Genomic DNA, 16,652 nt, shown 5'->3' on the forward strand with positions numbered 1-16,652 from the left:
AAAAAAAAAAAAAAAAAAAGAGAGAGAGAGAGAGAGAGAGAGAGAGAGAAGAAAGGGGTAAAATCACACACACACACACACACACACACACACACACACATGCACACACTTGGTGGCTGAAGCAAGTTCCAACAAGCTCCAGTCACTTCACACATATACATACAGACAGACATATTGTAGGGATGGAACAAAGTTCCAACGAGCAGACTTCAATAAATTTATTTTTCCCTTAGCCCTTTTATAACCCTTAAGACAAAGTTTTCTATATATGATGAAATTTACTTTATAGCCACAAGTTACATATTTTCTAAAACAATCAATGCAAAAACATACTCTTCAGAAGCAAATTAAAATCATTACAGAAAAATAAATTACATATTCTTTTTTGGAAACTCATACCTAACTAAACATTTCCCATCTATCTTTTTCTTCATACTTAATGCATGGAATGTGTACTCCTATTTCTAACCTATGCAGGCCTTGAGGAAGGGGCACATTCTAGCTTTGATTCTAACTTTAAACTTTGTATCAACTACCCTATTTTCCTAAAATTATTTATATCCAAGTAACTTCCTAAAACTACTTAAATCAAATCAGGAATTCCATAAAATCATCAATTCATCTAAATAGCATTATTTCAAGAGTGTTTATTTTGATGTTGATCTGCAGGAAACTTGCCAAACAGTGTGTTATCACCCAGGAAGTAACACGCCAGGCTATAGATAGTGAGGGTCCCCTGGTGCTCAGTCACACCACTACAGGTATATGAGGAATATAGGAATAATATGCATGAGAAGGCATATCTGTAGTAAGAAGTGACCCTGGGATGAAGCCTCTGGGGCCCTTCCTCTCCATGGCATACCCATTGCAGTCCAGCAAAACAGTGGGCCATCTCCAACCAAGGTGGGGGCTGGACTTGTGGTAGCTACTGTCACCTTTGGTCAAGCATGTGGTCTCCACCTGAATTGGGGGTGGGGCATGTTGATGAGGAATGGAGGGAGGATTGAGGATAGTGTGTGGAGTGTACTGAAAGAGTGGAAGAAGTCTGTGTGATCTGCCTGTCTGGAGTTCTGGTGGCTGGTGTGGTTTCCGATCCAGCAAGGAATCTCTTCCAGGCCTCCCTGTTATTCTGGATGGGATGGCCTGCACCTGAACAGCGAATAACTGCCCAATTTAAGGGTGAGGCATAGAAGCAGGGGTAGGTAATAGGGTGGGAAAGGGTGCAATGGCTTGGGTTTGGGGAACCAAATGGAGGGAGTGTAAAAATTCTGTGGAGAGGCCTTTGTTCTGCATTTCTTCTTGCTGCTGGGGTGTCAGAACACCACAGGGGAGGTGAAAGGTAGGGATGTTGGCTACATTCCTTGCTGGAATGCTGGGTGGGATGCCAACATGCTGCTCAGGGAAGATGAAATGCAGCCTAAGATAGGGGCCCCAGCCCATGTTTCTCTAAGTGAGAAATGGTTTGGACTGGGATGGAAGCTGTAGTTATCCCCTCTTAGGCACCCTGAAAGGGCTGAGAACCTTAAAGAGTTGAAAACAGGAGGTAAGGTGGTGGGGCCTGAGGCAGTAATCCAGCTTAGTTCATGGTGAGCTTAGTCCAGGAGTGCAGAGAGGAGAGGCCTCCTGTGGGAGGCTTAGGTGACACTCTACATGACAAAGGCCTCCCCCACAATGGTCCTTGACAAGAGACAGACCTTGCTTGTCCAAACTGTTCATTCATGCTGGAAGAGGATGCATAGGACTTACTCAGGATGAACCAGAGTTTAAATATCTTTTGCAGGAAGGGATGCCTGGGAATGGAAGCGTATTGGCTAAACTTTCCAGGCCCATCTAGATACTTCACTAGCAGGGAGAAGTCAGTTTCTATGCTCTAGGACCAGCCCTGATGGTCCTCTTAGTGGGGTGTTGTGGTCACATGCTCCAGGGCAGGGAGCTGGTCAGGAACTAGGAACCCCTGCTGTTCTCAGTTAAGAGTTTGTTGTTCAGAACTTTTGCTACTGCCTTACCAGGTTTTCTGTCTGGTGACAAAGTTCCACTTACCCAACAGAATGTGGGGAGCCTATTTTGTTCTTCTGACCAGTGTGACCTTCATCTGATCAGGGATACCCCTCTTATACATGGTTAAATAATGTGTTACCTAAAGTATTCAAATGATTGTCTAATATAGTAGTTCCAAACCACTTTGAGGGTCAAGCGACCTTTTCACAGGGGTCCTATAAGATCATGGAAAAAGACAGATATTTACATTACGATTCATAATGATAGCAAAGTTAATGTTGAAGTAGCAACACAAATAATTTTATGGTTAGTGGTTGGGGTCTTCATAACATTAGGAAGTGTATTAAAGGGTCACAGCATTAGGAAGATTGAGAACCACTAGTCTTAGAGCTATATCCTTTATGGTACCCAGTGAAATTAAAACCTTCATATTCTCACTTTGTCTAGTATTTGCTACCTGTTCAGTTTTTGACTTTTAAGTTTGGTGAGCTAACCTACAACAAATATTAAGGCCTTTCCAGCTATTCATATTTATTCCCTATTAACAGGTCCAGTGAAAGCTATCGTGGTGTTTAAAGTAAGTTGTCAGACTTCCCTCTGCCAAAGCAGTTGTTCTGAACATCGTGCTGAAATGGTTTCTTTTCTAGTCCATAGCGTCTAGCCAATCATTTTAAAGCAATTTGCTTTCATATATATTTATCTGTTCTATGAAGATTTGAGGACAAAATAAGAGGAATAGAATAAGAGATCTGATATTCATTCAGTCATATTTGTTATCTCAAACTAGAATTTTACTTTTGGGTTAGTTTTTATATTATCATTCTTACATCATTTAAGTTGTTTAAAACGTTTACATTTATACTTGTAATCCCTACTCAGCACAAAATATTTCTAGTGTACCTTTAGGTAAAAACTATTAGGATATATGTACAATCAAAATAAGTAGTGCCAGAAATTGTTATTCAGTTGTTTAATACTATTTTTACATGATAAAGTGTTTGTCTATCGTTATTAGAGAGGAACGAGAAAAGCAGTATGATTTGTTTCTGTCAGGACACCTTAGGTCTAGATTATTGGGTTTTTCTCTGTTGTTGGCTTTGGTTGCTTTTATTTTGCATAGGGTTCTTAGTGATTATAAGTGTCTCCTTAAACTTTGAATTGTATGAGCACATTTAAATATTAGCAGTTAGATATCAGATTGTATATAATTAACTATTTGAAGTGTATGAGTGTTTTGCTAGCATGTATGTAAATGCACTCTCTTCTGGAGAGTAGAAGAGCTTCTCAGATCCCTGGAACTGTAGTTACAGGAAGCTGTGAGCTGAGATTGAGATGCTGTGAATGGAAACCAAGTCCTCTGTAAGAGCAGCAAGCGCTCTTAACTGCTGAGCCAACTCATAAGCCCCTTATAAGTAATTCTTTAAGTACTTCCTTTACCAAAAAAAAATTGTTTGACCAAGTGAAACGTTAAAAAAAAAATCATTGGATTGATCTTTTAAGAATTAGAAAATACTTAATATGTGGAAATGTAAATAATCGAGCAATAGTGAAATAAGATGTTTTTGTTGAATATAGTTTATTTTAAAAAGCTTAATAGCTCTCAGATTTTCGTGGAAATAATATATTCTAGAAGGTATTGAAAGTAGTCAGACAAGCTGAGCCTGAAAGCAGCGCACCCAGTTATCCTTGCTGCTGACTAGACTGGAAGTACATGTTCTTGTTGCAGAAGAAACTAACTGGTTTGCAGTGGGTTTGAGTTCAGGAACTTATTTTGTATTTCATGTAGAGCTGTGACTCCACAGAGGAGCACACAGCCTCCTTCTGTTCTTAGCGGCCGAGTCAGAGCCAGTATTGTAGGCATCGAGGTGATGATCAGATGATGCCTCGCTGTTTCTAAGTCGAGTTTATAACCAAGAGCCAGAACTCACAGCAGTTTATCTTGTTTCCAAGCCTGGTTTTCTTTCATAAAATAAGGAAGGGGTTAGTAGAAGAACACTTCTTAGTGACTTTTTAAATACTTTAGGTATATTTAATTTTATAAATATGTTTAATTTTTAACAGCTTTCTTAATTTTTCTCAGTTGCCTATCTGTAAATTACTCAAAGTCCAAAAGGACCAAAAGTTGCTAAATACAAATTATTTCTTTCTTTTCTTTTTAAAAAGCCTCTCTAGATTTTATTTTTTCCTTAGATACTTTCTTATTTACATTTCAAATGCTATCCCAAAAGTTCCCTATACCCTCCCCCCCCCCTCGCTCCTGCTCCCCTACCCACCCACTCCCACTTCATGGCCCTGGCATTCCCCTGTACTAGGTCATATAAAGTTTGCATGACCTACGGGCCTCTCTTCCCAATGATGGCCGACTAGGCCATCTTTTGCTACATATGCAGCTAGAGACAGGGGCTCTGGGGGTACTGGTTAGTTCCTATTGTTGTTCCATCTATAGGGTTACAGACCCCTTCAGCTCTGTGGGTACTTTCTCTAGCTCCTCCATTGGGGGCCCGATGTTCCATCCTATAGATGACTGTGAGTATCTACTTCTGTATTTGCCAGGCACTGGCATAGCCTTATACGAGACAGCTATATCAGGGTCCCTTCAGCAGAATCTTGCTGGTGTATGCAATAGTGTCTGGGTAGGTTCATCTGGAGACGCTTGAAGTGTTTGCAAGAGGGGTAGACTTTCCTTTTTGCATGTTATGTATATCTTATAAATTGAAGATATAGATTTTGACACTTTTCCTTGCATTGTTTTTAGATCAAACAATAATATAAACAAAAATATTATATTAGCTCATAGCTGATTAATATTTCAAATTCTATTCCTAATACAGGCTAAAAATCTAATAGAGAGATTCTTCATTCAGCAAGTAGAAGTCCTGGGCAAGCGTGCGGAGCCACTGCCTGAGATATACTACATTGAGGGAACCCTTCAGATGGTGTGGGTTAACCGCTGCTTTCCAGGGTATGGCATAAACGTCCTGAAGCATCCAAAGTGCCCAGAATGCTGTGGTATGTAATAAACTACATTTCATTTTTATGTGGATGAAATTCATTTACTTCAATTATGTTTAACTGAATGTCTTCTTTAAAACTGTCATTTAGATTTTGACTTATTTTAAATAACATATTTGAGAAAACTGTATTCTAAATATATATAAAGAAAAACTACTGTAATGTTTTAAATAATATATTTTGTTTTATTTTTGACAATTTTATACAATATATCTGAAATCCCACTACTTTCCTACTTGTGTCCTCTTTTAAAAGGAAGAGGAAGCTCTTGTAGTAGGTGCCCTACCTACTCCTCTGGCTCTTCCAGTCTTTGTGCCCCTTCTTCTATAATGCCTCTTGGTCTTCAGTATAGAGCTGTTTGTCAATATTTTAACTGTGGATGCCCACCTGATTAGTAGTTCTTTGTGTTATGGTCAGTTGTGGCTTTCTACATTTATAACTATTAGCTGCAAAGAGAAGCTTCTTTAATGGAGAGAGAGAACATCATTAGCCTGTAGCTGGAAAGGTAAGTGTTTAGAATGCAATGAGAAATTATACTGGTTTAGCAAACTGGCAGTGCTAGGTTCTCTTCCATGTCCAGGAGTATTTTGCCTTCAGCAATAGTGCGGTACCTTCTTTTTCTGAAGGCACCTAGGGTGACATCAATAAACTATAATGTCTTAGGGGTCTCTTGGAATTTCAAGGTAGGTTTACCATGTCTGGTATTGGGGCTATTGTTTGTCTATGGTTAAAGTGAACATAAAATGCTTCCTTATGGCATTGACAAATATACTCAGTCATTTGTCACTCCTACTTCCTACTATCTGTCGCCCCTCTGCACTCCCCAAGTAAGTTTCCCTGCCCAGGTTCTCATTTCCATTTTCATAGAAACTGTTTTCTACTAATCCCATCTCTAATTCTGATATTTGCATTTGCTCTAGGTTATATACCCAAATCTAAAGATTTGCAGCTGGTATTCACAGATAAATCATGGGGCCTTTGTCTTTCTAGGTCTGGGTTACCTTATTCAATATAATGTTTTCTACTTTTATCCATTTACCTGCAAATTTCATGATTTCATTTTTTTCTTTATAGCTAGGTAGAATTTCATAGTCTGTAAATACTATATTTTCATTACTTATTCTTTAGTTGGAGGACATTTAGATTATTTCTATTTCCTAACTATTGTGATTAGAACAGCAATGAATGTGGCTGTGTAGTTTATCAATGAATTATGATGTAGAGTCGTTTTGGTATATGCTGAGGAGTGGTATACATTCATTTATATACCTATGCGTTAGAATGGCTTGCAGGCTGTGGTTCACCTAGTATAACAGTGGTTGTCTACCAACAGACGGTCCAAGAATCCAGTAGTTGTTCAGTCCATGAGACTACATGTCTAAGCTACTCTTTGGTATATATCAAAATTCCAAAGAAGTAGGTGTTAATACTAGTGAGGGAATGTATTTTCCAGCAAGAGGAAGAGCAAGAGCTAGCAGACAAAGAGAAGCACTTCTTCCATGTACTTTATATAGGCTGCCAACAGAAGGTGTGGCCCAGGTTAAAGGTGGATTCTCCCACCTCAAAAGTTCTAGATTAAAAGTGGGTCTTCCCACTTCAAATGATTTAATTAAGAAGAAATTCCCTCAAATGCATACCCAGGCACTTGGGCGTTAGTTAATTCCAGGTGTAGTCAAGTTGATAACCAAGATTAGCTATCACAAATGAATTCTCCAATCTGTTTTGCTTTTTATTTCTGCAATTTCTAAGGATAATGAACATATTTTGAGATATTAGCCATTATTTTATTTCTTTTTTTGAAACTTCAGAGTATAGGCCATTTTTTTTAAAACTGGGTTGCTTGCTTTCTTGATCTTTTCCCTTTTCTTATCAGATATATTGCTGGAAAAGATTCTCTGAGGGGTTCCTCTATTCAGTTTTTTACTTCATTGGACACTTATTTTAGCTTTATGGGTCCCCATCTATCACTTGTCGGCCTTAATTCTTGAGAAAATGGGGTCCTTTTCAGAAAGTACTTTCCTATTGCCATGTGTTATAGGGTGCTTCTTTTTTCTTCTTGTTTTTGCATTTTGGGTTTTTCATTGAGGTCTTGTAGCAATAGACCTTCCTGTAGCAATAGGTCTTCCTGGTTGCTGTGCTTTGAGTTCCTTGCTAGCTACTCCAGTGCTCTGGATTCCCAAATGAAACACACACACACACACACACACACACACAGAGAGAGAGAGAGAGAGAGAGAGAGAGAGAGAGAGAGAGAGAGAGAGAGAGGAGAGAGCCTTATGTTTAGTATGCCTTAATCAGCTCAATGGCCGAGCCACTCCCAAACTTCCATGCTAATGCCTCCCCCTTGATACTCCTGAGTTAATACTTACTAAAATCCATATTCCATTTTTTCTGCCTTAGGCCCAGTGTGTGTGTGTGTGGGGGGGGGGTCCCTCAGGCTACTCTTCTCTGGCTCTTATGCCTCTCTTCCTGCAGCTCTCAAGCCCAGATATTATTCCTTTCTCAACAGAGGTGATTCTGCCACTTTTCCCGTTTCCCTTGCCTGTGAATCCTAATGGTCCTGCCTCTATCTCCCTGCCCAGCCATTGGCCACTGACAACTTCATTAACTAATCAAAGCCAACTGGGGGCAGTTACATGCAGATGTGTATATTCCCATGTAATTTTGGGGGACAGATTAACATAAATAGCATTAGATCCAATCCACAACAAGCCTATGGTGTATTTGTAGTTTATTTTTGTGCAAGGTGATAGATATGAGTGCTATTTAAATTCTTTTAGAGTAGGCATTCAGTTTTCTTAGCACCATTTGCTGAAGTAATGTCTTTTCTCTGATATGTAGTTGCAAACATCAAGTGAATGCAATTACAGAACACATATTTGGGTCTTCTCTTTTCTTCTATTGATTTAAATGTTTTCTGTTGTTGATGTTTCTTTGTTTATACCATGCTATCTTTATTACTATACTGCTATGTAGAACCATTCCTTGAATTTCAGGGATAAAGCCACCTTGATCAGGGTGGATAATCTTTTGATATATTACTGTATTTGGCTTTCAAGTATTAAGGACCCCTGAATCTATGTTGATCCAGAGATGCTTGCCTAATTTTCTTTGTGTTTGTGTTTTTCTAGTAGAGTAATACTAGCTTTGTAGATGCATTTGCGAGAACACCTTCTGTTCCTCTTTTTTTGAATAATTTAATAAGTATTGATTGTAGATTTTCTTTGAATATTTGGTAGAAGTCTGATGTGTATCTGTCTGGGCCTGGTCTTTTATCTCTGTTAAGATCTTATTTGTCAATGTATCTGTTTAAATTATTAATCTTCTCTGAACTTTGGTGGTTTGAATGAGTTTAACACTATGTCCTTTATTTTAGAATTTCTAACTTAATGAATTATAGGTTTGTAAAGTATTTCCTCAAAATATTTTGAATTTTTTTTGGGGGGGTGTCAGTTATAATGTTTCTCTTTTTATCTCTCATTGGGTTGATTTGCTTTCTCTCTCTCCTTTGGCTAATTAGGCAAAAAGTCTGTTGAACTTGTTTATCTTCTTACAGACCCAGCTCTTAGATTTGTATTTGATCACTTGTACTGTTTTTTTTATATTCATTTCTTAATTTTTTGTTCTGATTTTTATTATTTCTTGTCATCTACTGTGGGACTGTGAAAGGCAAACTGTTTTCTGATAGAGCTAGGTTTAAACCCCAGAGACCTAGCAGGTGTTCCTGCAAGGTAGGGAAGGAGTTTGCCATGCTCCCAGACATAGACTCCTGACAGGAGGCCTCAGCTCTCTGTAATTCTGTGGCCATCAGTCACACCTAGGGCAACTCTGCCAGCCCCTCCACAGCTAGAGACTACAGATCACACAGCCTCAAGACAGATCTCCATTTTAATGAGGCACCTAAACGCCTGAAGGGTTTAGCCAATTAAGCTCTCCTTCCCAGACACTCCTCCCCTGCAAAAGGTATTTAGCTTCAGGCCCACCCTGAGAAAGGGAGGTAAGGTTTCATTCATCACAACTCTCTGCCAAGACAATAAACGCCTCAAAACCACAAACTGCCTCTTCTCACTGGGACCCACCATGGGGAACAACAGAGCAGGTCTTCCTCTAAAGAGCCAAGTCTAATCTCCTGCGGGAGGCCTCTCTGCTTCTCAGCCAAGGTCTCCACCAAGCCAAGCTGCTGGTGCAAGCCAGAGACACTCTCCTTCCCACTGTAACCAGCTGGGCCTCTCTCCTCCCCCTCTTCTCCCTTTGGCTCCTGGGCTAGAGCCTGCCTATGGGTCTATACTCTGTTCTCAGCTCTTCAGTGGCACCCAGCGGTGTCTGCTGTGTCCAAGAACTAGAATCTGCTATACTCAGCCTCCAGGCCCGGGGGACCCATGAACTCTGGCAGTCCTGTGGGACTTCAGACTGAGCTTCCTGACCCCCCAGAGCGAAGTTCTAAGACTTCTCACAGCCTGATGGCTGCTAGAAAGTGGCTTGGGGTGCACAGTCAACACTTTCTATGTCCTGCCATTTTAACCATTTTTGCTTGTTCTTGTTTTTCCAAGTTATTGACTTGTGTTGTAAGGTATAACATCAGGATTGGGGCAGAATACTGAAAGTACCAAGAGAAAAATCACAAGTCAAATATAAAAGAAAACCTATCTGGGATATCTGAGTGGACATAGATGTGAAGCTATCAACTGAAACCAAAGACAGTAATTTCTTCTCCTCTACAATCCTCTATTGCCCTTAGCTCTTCTGGGTAGAGTGGGGCCCAAGGAGCCCTGCGCCATGACTGACTGCATATTTTCTGGTTTAGTCTTGTGTAGGGCCTTTGTGTGTGGCCAAAGCTGCTGTGAGTTCATAAATGCTTCAGTCATGCAAACAGCTAATACCTATTAGACAGGGTTTTACAACTGTCTTACAGCGCTTTCTTTCTACCCCTCTTCTGTGTGCTGAGCTTGGAGGGGATGGTATGAGGGTCGTTTCTTTTTTAATGCAGTCACACAGTTCTCAGCTCCTCACACCTGAGTTTCTGCATTAGCCACCGTAAGCTGCTAAGAGAGGTTGCTTTGATCTAGTCTGAGGACAGCACTAGTCCACAGGAATGAGCATAAATGCTTTTTGATACTATATTCATTTAGTAAACTAAGAATAGTAGGTTGACTCCTGCTGCCTCTGACTTTTTAAGTCTTGGAATTATACTATGCCCACAATACTAACCATTAACTCATATCTACAGAGCAGACCTCAGATCCAACTAGTGATTGTAGGTGACCCACATAACAGTTGTGCCCTTGCTGCAGCCGTAAGTGACTCTAGGCTGGAAAAAGAGCATTGTACCCAAGGTTTAAATCTGGGGTAGACCATGGCCAACATTCATTCTCCAGATGCCTGCATAGAAATTTTCAGCATTATGAAAGTTACCCATCTGTCAAGAAGCTTCAGCTCAAGTCCCACATGGTGTCTCTGTATTCTACAGGGTATATAGTATCTCTAGTAATGGGTCTTACTGTCATTTCTTGTAGGCAATCAGTGACAAATGACTATAACTTAAATAATTTTGATGACATTTGGGACTTTGTTGGACAACGACTTCTCGAGCTCTGTCCCATACCTATCCTGGCATTTCCCTTCCTCCTCCTCCCTTTCTCTCTCAAAATACCTGCTTAAAGTACTGTTGGATGGAAGCTCTTCCAATGAAGCATGGTAAACTCCTCAGAGTCTACACTAGAGAAAACTGACCCTACTTTTCTTAGCAAGTAACAGTTGCCGGTTTCACAACTTTGGATGGGATTGTGTACCAACACCCTTTCTGTTTTGAGATTTGGTCTGGCTTAGGCTTTCATAGGTTTTATGCATACTATCAGAAATGCAGTTAGTTCATATGTGCACCTGCTCTGCTGTGTCCAGAAGATATTTACCATGTAGTAATTTGTGGGAACTAAAAGGGGCGCAGGGGAAAGAGGGGGAAGGGAGGATAGCCCACGTCCAGCCAGAGTTCCGCCTATGTTCTGAGCAGGCGGACATGGGAGGGCTGCTTGCCGCTTTCCACTTGGCCCTGGGTGGGCATCTAAGCCACTGATACCACTCAGCAGGGGGTGAACAGGGGGTGATACAAAGGGCCCCATGGCAGCACCCTCTGCCCTGGGGTTATGGGAGTGAGGGCTGAGGGAAAGGTTCCCACACAGGTGATTGTCCTAAGTCTGGGCCTTGACTGGAGCACAGGGAGGCCTTCCATTGGGAGATTAGAAGTGGCTCATTAGGAGAAAGCCTATCCCATCATTCAAGCACGGTGGACCTTGATGAACAGAGACAGTCTATGGTTTTAGAGCTTTATTGTAGAAAGGCAGGGAGAAAGAGAGGAAGTGGAGAGAGAGAGAGAGAGAGAGAGAGAGAGAGAGAGAGAGAGAGAGAGAGAGAGAGAGGAGAGAGAGAAAAGAGAGACTGGCCATGGCCAAGAGGAGAGAAGGGGTAAAAGGATAGAGAGAAGAAGGGAGAGAGCAAGAGGGAGAGAGAGTAAGAGAGTGAGGTGGGGCCAAGCAACCCCTCTTATGGTGGGCTGTTATCTTTACTTTTGCTAGGTAACTGGGAGGAGTCTAGCCTGAAGGTCAGAAGCTTGGGACATTGTCTACATGACTAAAAGCCACACTTCTCCTTTGGGGTCTATAATTTCGACAGGAGACATGAGTCCAGGAGACATGAGGGAACTCCTACCATCCATGTAGGTAGGAATTACCACCACTGGGTACTGGGGTTATACCTCAGCTCAACTGGAGACCAGACTGTCTGTGAATAGCCCATTGCCCAACAGCAGTTTACACCTTCTGCCTCTTAAACTTTTCCACCTCCTCTTCTGCAATTATTCTTGAGACTTGGGTGTAGATGTGTGGTATGTATATTCATATATATCTTATATATTTTATATATCTTACATATTTATATTATAATATATAAATGATAAGAGATTCTGCAGTCTCTTATTCTTTGTACCTTGACAATTTTGGGTCTCTGTTAATCACTATTTATTCCAAATAGAAGCTTCCCTGTTGAGAGTTCAGAGATGCACTAATATAATCTATGGTTACATCAGTAAACTACATAAAGTTGACTTACTTGCTGTGTTAATTTAGCAGTGGAATAGTAGTAAGTTCTCATCTAGAGTGGATGACCTATATAGCATAGGTTCTTGGCTCAATAATACTACCAGGGGTGGGTACTGTATCATGGATTTGGCTTTAAATCCAATCAGAATATATGTGGTTATTCCTATAACATGCATGTTATTGGTGAACATATTCTGACAGGGCAGTCATTACTGTAGCTCACAGTATTTACAGTATAGCACCTTCCACCACTATTTCTCTGTTTTTATAACTAAAGTACATGGTGTCTTCTATGATAGGGCCTATGAATAGGAATGATGTTTTGATATCTTCTTTGGCTTAATATGAATTTAGTGCCAGTTTTTGCTCATCTGTTCACTAGGGAGATCAGTTTTTAAGTTTCTTTGCTATATCTTTGTCTTGTTTTGTGTAAGTATATTGTGTTGTAAAATACTTGGAAGCCTTCTTACCTTTTATATTTTATGGAATAATTTGAGTAATGTTTGTGTTTAATCATTGAGATTCTGGAATAATTTTTAGCAAATCCTTCATGTTGTAAGCTTTCTTTTGTCATTGAAAGACATTTTATTGTAGGCCCAATCTCATCGCTTGTTATGCATCAGACTATTTTATGTTGGTTCAACTTTAGTGCCTAATACACAACTAGAAATCAAGTGTGTCCATATGACAAAGTTTTACTGGTGTCTATAGTAATGTCTCTTTTAGTCATTAATTTTATTAAGTTAGGTATTCTCTTATTTCATCTGCTCATCTGGCTAAAGGTGTTTATTATTATTATTATTATTATTATTATTATTATTATTATTATTATTAATCTTCCTTTACAGTCAAGCCACTACCCCACTCCTGGTCCGACCCCCTGACTGCTCTCCATCTCATACCTCCTCCAGGAGGATGTCCCCACACCCTCACCCACACCCCACCAAACCTTCCCGCTCTCTGGGACCTCAAGTCTTTCGAGGGTTAGGTGCATCTTCTCTCACTGAAGCCAGACCAGGCTGTCCTCTGCTGTACATGTGTTGGCAGCCTCATCTCAGTTAATATATACTGCCTGGTTGTTGGCTCAGTTTCTGAAAGATCTTGGAAGTTCAGGTTAGTTGAGACTGCTGGTGTTCTTATGGGGTTGTCCTTCTCCTCAGCTTGTTCCAGCCTTTCCCTAGATTCAACTATACGTGTCCCTGACTTCATTCCATTGGCTGGGTATAAGTATCTGCACCTGACTCTTGTTGGGCCTCTTGGGGGCAGTCTTGCACACCATAACATCAGTAACAGTGTTAGGCCCTGGCTCCTCCCCCGAAGCTGGATCCCAATCTGGGCCTGTTGTTGCACCTCTTCTCTCATTTTTGTCCCTGAAGTCCCCCTAGACGGGAACAATTCTGGGTCAGAGTTCCTGACTGTGGGAAGGTAACTCCTTCCCCGGCATCCTTGGGATGAAGCTTACTTGATCGTGATGAATGATGGTTTCACTAAGTTCTTGGATTTGGTTTGCTAGAAGTCTATTGAGTATTTTTGCATCTATATTCATAAGCAAAATTAGTCTGAAGTTCTCTCTTTTATTTTTGGTCTATGTGTGATTTAGGTATCAGAGTAATTGTAGCTTCATAGAATGAATTTAGATAATGTTCCCTCTGTTTTCTATTTTATGGAATTGAGGAGTTTTGGTATTAGTTCTTTGAAGGTCTGGTAGAATTCTTCACTAAAGCGGTCTGGCCCTGGGATTTTTTGGTTGGGAGGTTTTTAATGACTTCTTCCTTTTCCTTAGGGGATATGGGTCTGTCTAGATAGTTTAGCTGCTTTTGATTTAACTTTGGTACATGGTATCTGTCTATAAAATAATCCACTTCATCTAGATTTTCCAGGGTTTTTTTTTTTTTTTTTGAGTATAAGCTTTTGTAGTAGAATCTGATGATGTTTTGAATTTCCCCAATTTCTGTTATGTATCCCTTTCATTTCTGATTTTGTTAATTTGAATACTGTATCTGTACCCTTTAGTTAGTTTGGTTAGGTGTTTATCTTGTTAACTTTCTCAACCAATTTTTTTTCCTTTTTGATTCCTTTAGTGAACTATTCATTATTCAATAGGGTGTTTTTATCCCCACATGTTTATGAATTCCTGTAGTTTCTATTGCTATTGATACCAACTTTTATTTCTTCACAGTCAATGTTACTTCAGGTTGCATATATTTGTTGAAACTTGTTTTATGTGCTAGTATGTGACTTGTGTCATGTGCTAATATGAGAAAGTTGAATAGGCTGCTGGGCGAATGTATATTCTCTAGTATTTGAGTAGAATATTCTGTAGATGTCTTTTCAGTCCATATGATTCACTATGTCATAATCCCATTGGTTTCATTTTTATCCAGATGACTTTTTGGTAAGAGTGGAGTATTGAGGTCATAGCTGCTAGTGTTTAGGTTAATCTGTGACTTTCTGAGTATTTGATTTATGAAATGATTTATACCTGCATTTGATATTAATATGTTTGAAATTGTTTTATATTTTATTTTCTTGATGGATTGTTTTGAGTCTGAAGTGAATTATTTATTGCTCAGGATATTTTTGAACTCTCTTTTGTCAGATGTTAGAATAGATAGAACTATTTTTTTTTTTTCTAGCTAAATTTCCTTGTGGTGATTTCTATCATTTGTCTCTGAGGTGATGTCTTATCTTTACTGGTGAGGTGTTCCTTGGAGATAGTAAAAAGATGCATGCTATTCTCTAATATATTTAGCTAGTGTGTGTCTTTTATTGGGGGGGGGAGGAATTGAGACAATATTCAGAGTTACTCTGGTCTGTCAGGTTGTTGATTTTCTGGCATGTTCTTACCCCTCTTTTGACTGTTCGAGTATTGTTATTTTACCCTTTAGTGGTGAGCTTGTGTTTCTGTGTGAAGTATTACTACAATATCTTTTATAAAACTGAGTTAGTTCTTAAAAATTCCTTGTCTCTTTTTGTCATGAATGTATTTTATCCATCTTGTAATGCTGATTCATGACTTTCCTGTATAAAGTAGTCTGTATTAGCATTTGTGGTCTTTTTAGAATTTTGAATACATCTTTTCAAGCTTTTCTTCCTTTAGAAGCCTTTACGAAATTGTTGGCCCTTATTCTGTCTTTCCTGCCTTTATATATAAATTGTCCCTTTCCAGATTTCATTATCCTTTCTTTATTCTGTATTTTAACTACATGTGCTAATTAGGATTTTCATCGATTTGACATAAGATAGAGTCATCTGTAAACAGGAACTCTAGTTGAAAAAATGTCCTTCTAGGATTGACCTGTAGGCAAATGTATGGACATTTCCTTTATTAGTGATGTAGAAGGACCCACCCACTGTGGGTGGTGCCACTCCTGTGCAAGTGGTGCTGGGAGATTTTTAAAAAGCCAGCCAAGAAACTCATGGAGAACAAACCAGTAAGCAGCTTTCCCTTCATGCCCTCTGTGCTAGTTCCTGCCTCCGGGTTCCTGCCTTAAGTTCTTGCCCTGACTTCCCTCAGTGATGGAGTGTGACCTGAAAGTTGCAAGCTGAAATACCACCTCCCCCCCTTTCTCCAAGTTGCTTTTGGTCATGATGTTTATCACAGGAATATATACTGTAAGTAAGACACTATAATATAATATTGGCAGGTTGTATTCTGGTCCTGTGTTTTGGGTGTTCCCTCTAGCTCTTGTAACTGTATCTTTCTCTAGATGTGGGAATTTTCTTTTTTTCTTTTTTGGAAACTATTCTCTTACCTTTTTTTTTTAAAGATATGTTCTTTATTTACATTTCAAGTGTTATCCCCTTTTCTGGTTTCCCCTCTGAAAAGCCCCTATCCCCTCTGCCTATCCCTGCTCACCAACCTACTCACTCCCCCTTCCCTGTCCTGGCATTCCCCTACACTAAGGCATCAAGCCTTCACAGGACTAAGGGCCTCTACTCTGACAAGGCCATTCTCTGAGACATTTGCAGCTGGAGTCATGGGTCACTCCATGTGTACTCTTTGGTTGGTGGTTTAGTCCCTGGGAGCTCTGGGGGTACTTGTTGTTTCATATTGTTTTTCCTCCTATTGGGATACAAACTCTTCAGCTCTCTGGGTCCTTTCTCTAGCTCCTCCAATGGATGGCTGTGAGCATCCACCTCAGTATTTGTCAGGCACTGGCAGAGCCTCAGGAGATAGCTATATCAGCAAGCACTTGTTGGCATCTGCAGTAGTGTCTGGGTTTGGTGACAGTATATGGGATGGATCCCCTAGTGAGGCAGTCTCTGGATGGTATTTCATTCAGTCTCTGCTTCACACTTTGTATCTTCTTCCATGGATATTTTTTCCCCCTTATAACACTTTGGCCTTCCTTCTTCTTGAGCTTCATGTGGTCTATGAATTGTAACTTGGGTATTCTGAATTCTGGGCTAATATTCATTTATCAATGAGTGCATATCATGTGTGTTCTTTTGTGATTGGATTACCTCACTCAGGATGATATTTTCTAGTTCCATCCATTTGCCTAAGAATTTCATAAATTCATTGTTTTTCATAGCTAAGTAGTACTC

The 16,652-nt window shown here is 39.9% G+C and overlaps 1 protein-coding gene across 2 annotated transcripts in view; it reads left to right on the forward strand.

The window, feature by feature from the left end:
• The window catches only part of Zpbp (zona pellucida binding protein), a 146,363-nt gene that overhangs the window by 106,295 nt on the left and 23,416 nt on the right, over positions 1-16,652 (forward strand). For both annotated transcript variants that reach the window (XM_021211183.1, XM_021211184.2), the window contains exon 7: positions 4,830-5,007. In XM_021211183.1, coding sequence (XP_021066842.1) covers positions 4,830-5,007 — 178 coding nt within the window. The remainder of the gene's footprint in view (positions 1-4,829; positions 5,008-16,652) is intronic.

This window comes from Mus pahari, chromosome 13 (assembly GCF_900095145.1).
Source record: "Mus pahari chromosome 13, PAHARI_EIJ_v1.1, whole genome shotgun sequence".
Lineage (NCBI taxonomy): Eukaryota > Metazoa > Chordata > Mammalia > Rodentia > Muridae > Mus > Mus pahari.